General features: G+C 40.2%; 1 protein-coding gene across 2 annotated transcripts in view; it reads left to right on the forward strand.

Moving 5' to 3' along the window:
* LOC134529800 (galanin receptor type 2-like) overlaps positions 1–12,644 on the forward strand; it is a 66,266-nt gene that overhangs the window by 44,731 nt on the left and 8,891 nt on the right. For both annotated transcript variants that reach the window (XM_063364252.1, XM_063364253.1), the window contains exon 4: positions 2,519–2,642. In XM_063364252.1, the coding sequence (XP_063220322.1) occupies positions 2,519–2,642 (124 nt within the window). The remainder of the gene's footprint in view (positions 1–2,518; positions 2,643–12,644) is intronic.

A 12,644-nucleotide genomic window follows, 5' to 3' on the forward strand; every position in this document is an offset into this window, starting at 1 on the left:
AAATAATTTTTCAAATCGGACCAGTGGTTCCTGAGATTAGCGCGTTCAAACAAACAAACTCTTCATCTTTATAATATTAGTATAGATTTTAGGCACTGCTTCTCCAACATACAACCGAGCATAAATCGATGAACAGCATTAAATATTTTCTCACTCATGGACAAATATATTTACACTTATCGACGCACATAGAAGCACATCGAAAAACATCGACAAACATCAACGAAAATCTTCGCACTCATCAGCACACAGTTTCAAATTTTTAGTAAAAAGTGCTTTCTAGAATAGCTCTTGTACTTTTTTTTTGCGCCAAATATTCAGAAGTTGTTGACATATTTTTTTGTAAAAATACACTTGTTTTATAATTTATGATTAATTCTTATTGCATCTATTATGGTATCCAAGTTGGCTGTGTTCAAAAATTTCTGTAATTTAAATTGGTAGAATTCATAATGGTGGTATCTAAAATTGTTCATAATACAAAATGACGGAATTTGAAATTACGGTTCCTAAAATCTTCTAGAAATCAATATGGTGACCTCTATAACTTTCTAAAATTAAGTATGGTGAATTTCAGGGGCTTGGAATTGATGAACTTTCCCACTGTGCAGAAATTATATTCTTTTAGCAGATGGTCAATTTTTATATTTTTAAATAAACAATTTTTCCTAAAAACGGAAAATTTGGCAGAGAAAGGGAAATTTCAGCTTGTAATAAGTCATGCCATTGATAGGTCCGGCTACTTTTTTCTGGTCTTATACCTGTGGTGCCGACCGACCTCTGACGTCACGGCGGCCATCTTGGGTGACATCACCATTGCATTTTTTGTTAAGGTCGCCATCTTGGCAGGTGACATCACAGCGGCCATCTTAGACTACCTTGACCTTTGAACTCTGTCACCATCTTGGACTTTGCCATCTTAGATTTCGCCATCTTGTTATCAAGTGCTCCAACCCCCCAATGTTGCAATTTTATTTACGGCTGCTAACTTCGATGTGTATGATGTCACAATTGAATTTTTGTTATGACCGCCATATTTAAAAAACGTAATTTTCAAGCTTGAAATTTGGAGGATTTTTTTATTCATTAAAAATTGATCTAATAAAGTTTTAATAGATATTAATTCCACCATTTTGAAGAGTGACATCACATCTGCCATCTTAAAAATAAGTTTTAAGCTAGAAATTAGGAAATATTTTAAAATTTATAAAAAAATTATATAATATATTTTAATAAAAAATATACTTATATCATGAAGTCCTCAGTTCAAACCCAGTGAGCACAAAAATGACTAGGGATCCTTCCTCCACAGAAGCCACCGGCAGACTGACGTACCACCACCAATAATGCTAAGGCAGATATTACATTAGACAGTATGATGTCATGACGGCCATCTTGTTTTCATCTGTTGGAGCCACCATCTAAGATCCGGCATATTGTTTTCAATTGTTAGAGGCGCTGCCGTCATGTTAGTTCCATTTTTACCCGCTAGATAGCAGTATTATTTATTACCTTGACATCAGCCATCCTAAATCTTTAATTACTTAGCTAAAATTTCTATAAAAAAAGGAAGCTATGATCATCAAAACAATCACGTGTTAAAATAATGATTGATTCAATCCATTTCTGTGCTCGGTTCGATCCCTAAATAATACAAAAAATGTAATTGTAGATTTAAAAAAAACTAATATGTATAATAAAACAAGAAGACGATGATGTCATACTGACCGCCATTTTTAGAATCTGTAAATATATAACAAATAATTTAGAAAAAATTCCAAAAATCATTAAAAACCTATTAAAATAATAATTTATTCAAATGATACCTGTCCTCGGTTCGATACTTCATAAAAATAAAAGGTAATTTTCGGTAAAAAAAAATATTTATTTTAATTTACACATTGAAGGGACATGTTCAATAAATGGAACAATAAAATTACAAATAAAAATTTATTTCATAATTTCTAGTCTACTACAAGTACAATAAACGAGCAAATTGCTAGCGTTTTCCGATTTCTACAGTCTTCTTATAAGGTGAAGCGAGTACTTTGCATGCCATGGCATGTGTTTTCAGGTCAGTTCTACATGACAGTCGATTAACCAGGCACGTTCAATGAGTGGTCACCCACAGCCAATTTGGCCACACAAGTCCAATTTTTAGCCAGACACATATATTCAATGGCCAGGAATGCATGTTCAGTAGGTGGCAAGGCACATCCAGTAGGTCCAGTCAGTATCAAAGAGGTATAATTTTTCGATACTTGGAACATTTTTCAAACAGGTAACGTGCAAAGTCATGCACATAGGCCAAACATCTCCGAAACATGATGCCAATCACGTCCTGACTACAGACCTAACGATGCACAATCAACGAAAATGGAAGAAAATTTGAAAACACATTCGTCATAAAGAAAGCACATTTGGAAGAACTTATTATACATGCCAAATTAAAAATTTTATTGTTACAGCTGTAGTACCTACATACTTCATATTAAAAAGGTTTTTTTTTTGTTTCTAGGTTTGTGGTTATTGTATTTCCAATGCAGTCGAGGTTCCTGTGCACCATCAGAAACTGCCGATGCTCAGTTGGGTTGGTGTGGCTACTGTCTTTTGCCCTGGCTGCTCCAGTACTTTACACCAAGGTAACGTCATCACTGGTCATGTAGGTACTTTACTTAGTTTTTTTAATTTAAGTTACGTTACTCAAAAAAGGTTCAAGGAAATGGCGGACCGCGGTGGTTTGAGTGGTTGGACTGCCTTAGCGCAGTTTTGTGTTCGCCTGTTTTGGCTGCGCGGAGTCCTGGGTTTCAGTCCCGGTTAAGGCGTGTTTGAATAATTGAATTGACTTAATTCGTCATAAAAAAATATTTGAATCAATAATATTGTTAAACTAAATAAATCAATGTCAATAAAGATTTAAAAAAGGAATTGGTGTGCTCATCGGACCATAAAAATCACCAAAAAGCAACAAAAAGAAAGTGTTTTGTAAATATTCGTGGCAAACTTACACTGTCACTTTTTTTTTACCTCAAATTTACGAAAAAAAAAAAAAACTTGTTACGTAAACTGAATGTGAAATTTCCCTGTTAAGGTCATATTTCAGTAGATATCGAATTTTGAGGCCAAAGGGCGAGTCCGGGTCACAGAAATCCATAATAGTTTCCGGGGTCATAGATTTTTTTTTTTAGATACGAACATCTTTGTAAAATTTAATATTCATATTATTCGTACTTTTTATTTAAAATCAGAACAATCATTTTGGAGTATTAACAAAATCTTTCAAAAATTGGTTAAATCTTCAGAAAATATGCTTTTTTTTCCTTCCACAGTCAATGTACCCTTTTTACAACAGTAAACAAAACTCAGAAGTCGAAATCTGACATAGTTTCTACGAAGATCCATTTGCTGGAACCACGAACGTAGTGTGTGTGTGTGTATATATATATATATATATATATATATATATATATATATATATATATATATATATATATATATATATGAGGGCGCGAGACAAGTCTCCAGGCTGTGGATGTGGAATGGCTGCCCTCCGATGAAATGTGACACTTCCAGTAAAATCTTTACTTAAAAGCAAAATCAATTCTATAATATAATTTGAAATATATTGCATAACAATTATTTAAAAAAATTACATTTTATTTTAAAATAGCAGTCCACGTACGGCAAAAGGAGTACTAGTTGTGGCCTTTTGGTACGAGTGAAGAGCACCAATTATGGCCACTGAAGTCCACGTGGTTCAGAGACTCTTGGTCCATGAGCTTGTGATCTGCCCGGTTGTCACGCTGTGTACGGTGACCCTAGTGGAGACAACAATATTTAGACAGACAGTTGCCTCATAAAGAGTCCTTATTTTTAGGAAGAATGATGTGTATGCTTGGTGTTACGGTAGTGGAAAAAATGTGTGTTAACGGTTTTTCCATTGTGATTAAACTTAGTGATAAACCCAGGACCCTCGAATGTTTTAGCCGAAGCTGATTTTCATTAAGTGGGACGGTATTTAATTAAATACAATTTCTAATCAATTACTTAAGGTTAACGAAATTTTACCCATTGAGGGAACGGACCAAGGACCAAAATTAATTAATAAAGTACTTTTAATAGCTTTTTATTGGGATTTTCCCGAATTCATCGGTTAATACGAACACATTTTAAAATTGGACGATACAATGGCGGACAGTATGATCCTGGTGATCTGGTGATCGATAATAGTTCTCTCTAGCTGATAAAAAGTGAAGCGAAATGGTCATCGACACTATAATATATCCATGTTTGCAAAAATCATGTGGAAATATACATAAATAGAAAAAATTACGGACCGTTAATTGATAATAATTATTCTTGTAGAAACATTTTCATTAAAATATATACCGATCGAAAACTCAAAGGTTCGGACAACAAACGCGTTTATTAAATTTGAACACTGTATGAACGTCTACGCTCGCTCCATTATCAATTCAGACTAAAATTGAGATATGAAAGCATAGTGCTGGGTGACAGCAGTATTCGCCCATGCGCTTATCTAAAACTGTTTGAATAACTCTTTGTGACCTTAAACTAACACTCTAAACACTTTCAGATGATAATATTAAATTCTATAACTGGGAAATTTTGAGTAAATTAGACACCGAGATGGCCGCCATGACATCACACACCAAGATGGCGGTCGGCACCTCCGGCACTTCCTGGCGAAGCCTGTTCCCGGATCGCCATAATTATACTACTGACATTTTTATGGACGTACTGAATGTCTCGAACGTTGCAATAACAGCGCCCACGGATGAAGTCACAGCTGGCTTAAAGCAGCCCGCGGTTTGCGGTCAGGCTCCAGCCTCGCCAGACCGGCTCGCTCGCGCATGCGCCAGAAGCACACAGCAGGTGTCGCAGTTGCTGTGACTCTTGCCCGGGACGGGAGCACCCTGAGCTAGGAGCGACAAGGCAGTAGCTACTGCAGTAGTGCGCCGCGCTGGTTTGCGGTCAGGCTGCAGCCTCGCCAGACCGGCTCGCTCGCGCATGCGCCAGAAGCACACAGCAGGTGTCGCAGTTGCTGTGACTCTTGCCCGGGACGGGAGCACCCTGGGCTAGGAGCGACAAGGCAGTAGCTACTGCAGTACTGCGCCGCGCTGGTTTGCGGTCAGGCTCCAGCCTCGCCAGACCGGCTCGCTCGCGCATGCGCCAGAAGCACACAGCAGGTGTCGCAGTTGCTGTGACTCTTGCCCGGGACGGGAGCACCCTGGGCTAGGAGCGACAAGGCAGTAGCTACTGCAGTACTGCGCCGCGCTGGTTTGCGGTCAGGCTCCAGCCTCGCCAGACCGGCTCGCTCGCGCATGCGCCAGAAGCACACAGCAGGTGTCGCAGTTGCTGTGACTCTTGCCCGGGACGGGAGCACCCTGGGCTAGGAGCGACAAGGCAGTAGCTACTGCAGTACTGCGCCGCGCTGGTTTGCGGTCAGGCTCCAGCCTCGCCAGACCGGCTCGCTCCCGCATGCGCCAGAAGCACACAGCAGGTGTCGCAGTTGCTGTGACTCTTGCCCGGGACGGGAGCACCCTGGGCTAGGAGCGACAAGGCAGTAGCTACTGCAGTACTGCGCCGCGCTGGTTTGCGGTCAGGCTCCAGCCTCGCCAGACCGGCTCGCTCGCGCATGCGCCAGAAGCACACAGCAGGTGTCGCAGTTGCTGTGACTCTTGCCCGGGACGGGAGCACCCTGGGCTAGGAGCGACAAGGCAGTAGCTACTGCAGTACTGCGCCGCGCTGGTTTGCGGTCAGGCTCCAGCCTCGCCAGACCGGCTCGCTCCCGCATGCGCCAGAAGCACACAGCAGGTGTCGCAGTTGCTGTGACTCTTGCCCGGGACGGGAGAACCCTGGGCTAGGAGCGACAAGGCAGTAAGTAGCTACTGCAGTACTGCGCCGCGCTGGTTTGCGGTCAGGCTGCAGCCTCGCCAGACCGGCTCGCTCGCGCATGCGCCAGAAGCACACAGCAGGTGTCGCAGTTGCTATGACTCTTGCCCGGGACGGGAGCACCCTGGGCTAGGAGCGACAAGGCAGTAGCTACTGCAGTACTGCGCCGCGCTGGTTTGCGGTCAGGCTCCAGCCTCGCCAGACCGGCTCGCTCCCGCATGCGCCAGAAGCACACAGCATGTGTCGCAGTTGCTGTGACTCTTGCCCGGGACGGGAGCACCCTGGGCTAGGAGCGACAAGGCAGTAGCTACTGCAGTACTGCGCCGCGCTGGTTCGCGGTCAGGCTCCAGCCTCGCCAGACCGGCTCGCTCCCGCATGCGCCAGAAGCACACAGCAGGTGTCGCAGTCGCTATGACTCTTGCCCGGGACGGGAGCACCCTGGGCTAGGAGCGACAAGGCAGTAGCTACTGCAGTACTGCGCCGCGCTGGTTTGCGGTCAGGCTCCAGCCTCGCCAGACCGGCTCGCTCGCGCATGCGCCAGAAGCACACAGCAGGTGTCGCAGTTGCTATGACTCTTGCCCGGGACGGGAGCACCCTGGGCTAGGAGCGACAAGGCAGTAGCTACTGCAGTACTGCGCCGCGCTGGTTTGCGGTCAGGCTCCAGCCTCGCCAGACCGGCTCGCTCGCGCATGCGCCAGAAGCACACAGCTGCGCAGGTGTCGCAGTTGCTGTGACTCTTGCCGGGGACGGGAGCACCCTGGGCTAGGAGCGACAAGGCAGTAGCTACTGCAGTACTGCGCCGCGCTGGTTTGCGGTCAGGCTCCAGCCTCGCCAGACCGGCTCGCTCGCGCATGCGCCAGAAGCACACAGCAGGTGTCGCAGTTGCTATGACTCTTGCCCGGGACGGGAGCACCCTGGGCTAGGAGCGACAAGGCAGTAGCTACTGCAGTACTGCGCCGCGCTGGTTTGCGGTCAGGCTCCAGCCTCGCCAGACCGGCTCGCTCGCGCATGCGCCAGAAGCACACAGCTGCGCAGGTGTCGCAGTTGCTGTGACTCTTGCCGGGGACGGGAGCACCCTGGGCTAGGAGCGACAAGGCAGTAGCTACTGCAGTACTGCGCCGCGCTGGTTTGCGGTCAGGCTCCAGCCTCGCCAGACCGGCTCGCTCGCGCATGCGCCAGAAGCACACAGCTGCGCAGGTGTCGCAGTTGCTGTGACTCTTGCCGGGGACGGGAGCACCCTGGGCTAGGAGCGACAAGGCAGTAGCTACTGCAGTACTGCGCCGCGCTGGTTTGCGGTCAGGCTCCAGCCTCGCCAGACCGGCTCGCTCGCGCATGCGCCAGAAGCACACAGCAGGTGTCGCAGTTGCTGTGACTCTTGCCCGGGACGGGAGCATGGTGTAAGGAAGGGGAGGTGAAACCGCGCGCAGGTTTTCCCCTTCCACGCGCTCCCTCGCTACATCACCTTGGTTGTAGCCAGCGTTCTTCTTCCAGGTGCTTCCCATCCTTTTCATCTGCGTCTCGTGCGATCCTTGTTATTGTTGGTGCTTACATAATCCTGAGTGCTTTTATGTAGCTGTGCATTGTTCGGATTTCACAATCATTTCAAAAAGACTCGAGATTCTGGCATAAAATATTTTTCTTTTCCAAAAAAATGAACATCTTTGCAATAAATTGGTGAACATATGCAAAAGGAAGGACAATTTATATGTTAGCATATTTAAGTTTAAACAAACGTTATTTTAAGTAGTAATTTCACTTGTTTTATAAAATGAGTATTTATTTTTAATTTTTTTGTAAGATTGACTGTAGGTTAATATTAGGTCAAGGAATATATTTCGTGCTAAATACTGAGTCATTATTTATAATAATAAAGTCTTTCGCGGTAAAAATGTTATTTATTGAATTTATCTATTAAATGATATTTAAATATATATATACATTAATAAAACTAAAATTAATGGGTTTTTAAATGTTTGTGTGTTCGGGCATCAGCGAGAACTACAGAATTTATTTCAATTTAATTTTTTTCTTGTTTGTTATAGAAATAACCAAAACACTAGGTTGTGTAGCATTAATAAAAGGGGGGGGGGGAATATTTCCTCAATGCATGTAAACAAATCGAATAAAAGTAGAAATGTGAACCCCCTATACATCAAAAAGAAACATGCGCATTTTTTCTATTGTTCAAAATGTTTTCTTTAATGGAGTGTGGAGGAAGTATTATATCATTACAAAACTGTGAGATATTAATTATAAAATATACAGAAACGAAGCAGGCTTACACGCAACCACTTTTGAAATTCGAGGATTAATATGTTTGTTTTAAACGAAATCGTATAGGCTTTGGAAGAAGTTAATTTTTATTTCATTACTATTTCATTATCATTCAAATGTATTTAACATTATAATGTTAATGCAAAATACCGCTTAAAATGCGGTGCGTAAAAGTGAATTAGCCTATTCTTCTAGTTACATGTGATCATACTGATTTTAATAATATGTTAGTTACATAAAGGTATTTTAAGATTTTGGCATTACAATCTGCTTGTGTTGTGTTATTTTTTTAGTTTACACACAATAATAAAAACAAACGTAAATGAATTCATTGTTATCAACTTTTGATTTTGCCAATTTTTTTCCATTCAAGCGTTTAGATAATGGTACAATTTTGTTTAAGAGTTTGTGTTTTATGCCTTGAAAAGCATTTAACGCGTTTAAAAAACTGCCGTTTTAAATACTTAAAAATAAAGTTTGCAGGGACTATCGCTCAGAACATTCTCAGCGTAATGCCTGCAAGCTGTTTTTGCTGAATATTGTAGAGCTATTTGGTTTAGTAATATGTTTTAAATATGTTTTGAAATATAATTTTGGTCATTATTTATCCTTTTGTTTATTGTTTGTAACTAAATAAAATTAAAATTAGTAAATAAATCAAAAGCGCTTATGGTTATGTAAATTATAAATAAGTATTTAAAAAAACTTTAATTTTGTCAGATCTTTTTATAATATGTGTGTATTATTCTTTGTCGCCGGCATCCTGAATGTTTATTATCTCTATTTTATTAATATTCATAATAAATATTTTCGAAGTGTATTCATTCGAATTCCCATTACAATTCTGTGTCGTTTTATGTAAAATCATTTGTGGCGTGACAACGTCTATTAAATCGATGAACGCTGGCTGCACGCTCAAAAAATTTTCTCACTACGGATGTGTTTACGCCTGCGTGGCATCTCTCTGGTATGTTTTGGACGGTACAGAGAACTCGGCCGGCACGTGGCGGCGTAATGGATCGAGGTTATTATTATGCACCGCACCACGGGAGAATATTCGCAAGCAAATGGCGTTCTTACAAGTACGTATTATTTCAATTACTAGTGTAAATCTGTATATTTAAACAGTGTTGTATGAGTATTGTTTTAGCTGTGTAACTCAATATTTATTGCTGGTATGATACTTTTCACGCTTTAGTTTGACATTGGTAATTATTTGTCATGAGTTATTATTTGATCAACTAAATCACACACCGTATTATAGTTATGAGCCCACAAGCGTGTAAATATTTCGAGTCCAACAGATAATATGCTAGTTAAAATAAATTCAAACAGATATCGTGCGTGGAATATTATTAATTTATACCATCTAAAACAACAATTTTCAATATGGCCTCGTGGCCGTGCGGTTAGTATGGCTGACTAATTGAAATAATTCCTATTCATAGGTTGTCGGTTCGAATCCCGGCAGCTGCGAATTTTAATTTGTACTTGTAAAAATAAATACAGCTCACGCAACATTTCAAAAGTAATAAATATATTTGAATTAATGAATTCAAATAAAAGTAAATTTATTAATCAAATGTACATTTCATTTCACTCCTTTGTATCCATAAAAAATTGTGATGATTCAATTTTATTCATAAAAGTATGCAGAGGTAGATTTTATCATACAAAAGGTAGAAAAATTAAAAAAACAAAAAGTCTTCCTCACAGAATATATTTTAAATGCCTAAATGGTTTGGTTGCAAAAACCTATTATGGCTCAGTCTCAGGCGGAATATGATATTTCCTTTTCTTCGGGATCAATAATTTAATCAATGTTTTGTTATGACGTTGTCACGTTAAACTATCGTCCGTAAACCGAATTTACAGACAACCAATTTTTTTTTCGACAGTGCTGACATTTATGGCCATTGCGGTATCTAGATAAATACAAGACCCAGTCAACATTTTGAAGTAATGAAACAGCGGAAAAAATTTTGTTTCGTTAATTTTATTATTAATATAAACCCCTGTTTTAATACTAATATATTTATTTAAACTGTATTTTCTAAATGCATGCTATACAATGTACATAGCAAAATATTTTTTACGCTTCGTGGTCACTCTCACTATTCACACGATTGTGAATGAACTGTCTCTGCGTGGTATTCCCGTAAGCGCGCTGCGTGTGGACCGGGCGGTGCGACCAAGGTGACGCAGTGCGCAGTGCAGGACGAGTTTGGGCGGCCGGACGGTTTCACCTCCCTTTCTTTACACCATGGACGGGAGCACCCTGGACTAGGAGCGACAACAAGGCAGTAGCTACTGCAGTCTTGCGCCGCGCTGCCCTGTCCTGATCTGCTCACACTCGGACTGTGTTGAAACACTTACCTTTATATCCCAGTTTGTGTGATTTGGTAGAATTTATTTTAAGTGATTTTTTGAAGAAATGTTGATTGGATTAGTGCGCAACCTCCCAGTTATGTATGGCACCAGCAATTGACTATTTAAATTTTATTTGCCATTATGACATTACTCGAAAGGAGCTAAATTTTCCGGCCGTGTCGAGTAAAATGGTTTGTTTATTTTCATTACGCCAAACATTTTAACACAAGCTAGGGTTTTCGTAAACTGCACTAAAAAACTGTTATCTAATGTATGTGGAATGCTGTGTAACACTTTTTATTTTGTTTCTTCCTGCCCTATGCCGCCTGGCATGCCCATTTGTCGCGGTAGTGTGGCGTTCAGACCTGTGCATTAGTTAGTTTGTCGTGCGCCTGTTAGACAAACAACAGACCCGGTACTAGCCTGGACAGCTAGCAGAGGTTGGATAGGCCTCCACCGGACGCTGCTACCTACCTCCTCCACCGGACCACTGGGTGTTTCGAGGGGACCCAGCGTGATGTGGGAGATCGGGGAAGGCGCCGGCAGTGCTGAGAAAGTCTTAGCCCCCCCCCCTCTCCACAAATTGAAATTCTGCGCACGGTCCTACCCATCTGCTGTTTTGGTATAAGTAGTAAGCTTACATCGGCCAAAGGAAAGTTGATGGATTTCTTTAACCAGACAGAACGTGATATCAGGAAGCGAAATATGTTAGGAATTAATACAAAATGTTTAAATGACAATATCAACTGTAATAGGCTTAGCATGAGGAGCAAACCCAAAGCTCATGTTTTCATTGTCAGTAAGTTTACCATCTATAAGTTTTGGTGGGATTTACACACAACTTAGGTACATTCAAAAGTTAGAATAGTCATAGTTTAGAATTCTCGGGAAAGTTTTACGTAACTTAGAACAGTCATTACGTAGAAAATCCTGTCTTTTGCGTTTCTAAGTTATGACAGCAATCGGTTCTGGTTTAATCCTCTGTTGTTTATCTGAAATGACGTGGTTACCTATTTGGTTTCCTTTAGTTGTTACTCGTTTTACTGAAATCAGGCCTACATAAGTTCGTGATTGAACTACATATTTCTCAATTTGTATAGTGATTTACATATAAATTTACAATAAGTATTAACAATAAATGGCTCGGATTTTCAACAAAATAATTACGATATATTGCCCAAATTACTTACACAGTTATCAATCAACTTGTAGCCAAAGAGAAGAAGAAAATAATTGAATTGAAATTAAATTGCGAAGGAATATAAGAATTTTACTTAAATATTATGGTTGTGTGGAGAAAACAACAGCAAAAGAAATAATAAGGAATTATTTCTCTAGACATAATAAAATTCTTTATTTGCAGCCATATTTTGCTCGCCAAGACACTAGATACTCAAAAATTTGGCGAAAGGAATTTCTTAAACTGGTAATTATTGGAGTTAAAGGAAACGACTGTTAGAAAACTGACCATGAACATATCTGACTACCTATCTAAAGAAAAAAAAATAGCTTAACATTTTTTCTTGTGCTAAATTCCTACAAAAGATATTTTTTTTTTTTTTTAAATTTACTGAACATTTGAAATTTCCTACATACCTTTGACGTTTTCGTATGATCTTTATAGTTAGGCCTATGTGTATATTATGTTTTCAATAATAAAATTTTACCTTCCTCTATGAACACCAGTTTTTTGGTTTACAGAAAAATGCTTCCGTATAACATTTAAATTTAAGTTTTCATTCTTGTTTTCTATCATATATTTATGTTTAAAATATATCCTCACGGAGTTTCGGTTATTTGAAATCAAGCGTTACCACTATAACTTTGGGGAAAGCAAGTTTTAAAAATAGTTTTTATAAAAACTATAATTGCTGACATAATTAATAAACAGAATTATATATTTTTTAAGTCAGCCACCCATTTTAAAACGTGTGCTTAAGTTTCATAAAACAAATTTAAAATATTTTGTTTTAATCATAATTTAGTTAGGCGCGATTTGAAAATGTCTAGTTGATTGGAAAATTTACAATATTTCTTATGTTTCTTCTTATCAGTTCCTTACTGATTTACAAACATATGAAACA

Source organism: Bacillus rossius, chromosome 2, assembly GCF_032445375.1.
Source record: "Bacillus rossius redtenbacheri isolate Brsri chromosome 2, Brsri_v3, whole genome shotgun sequence".
Lineage (NCBI taxonomy): Eukaryota > Metazoa > Arthropoda > Insecta > Phasmatodea > Bacillidae > Bacillus > Bacillus rossius.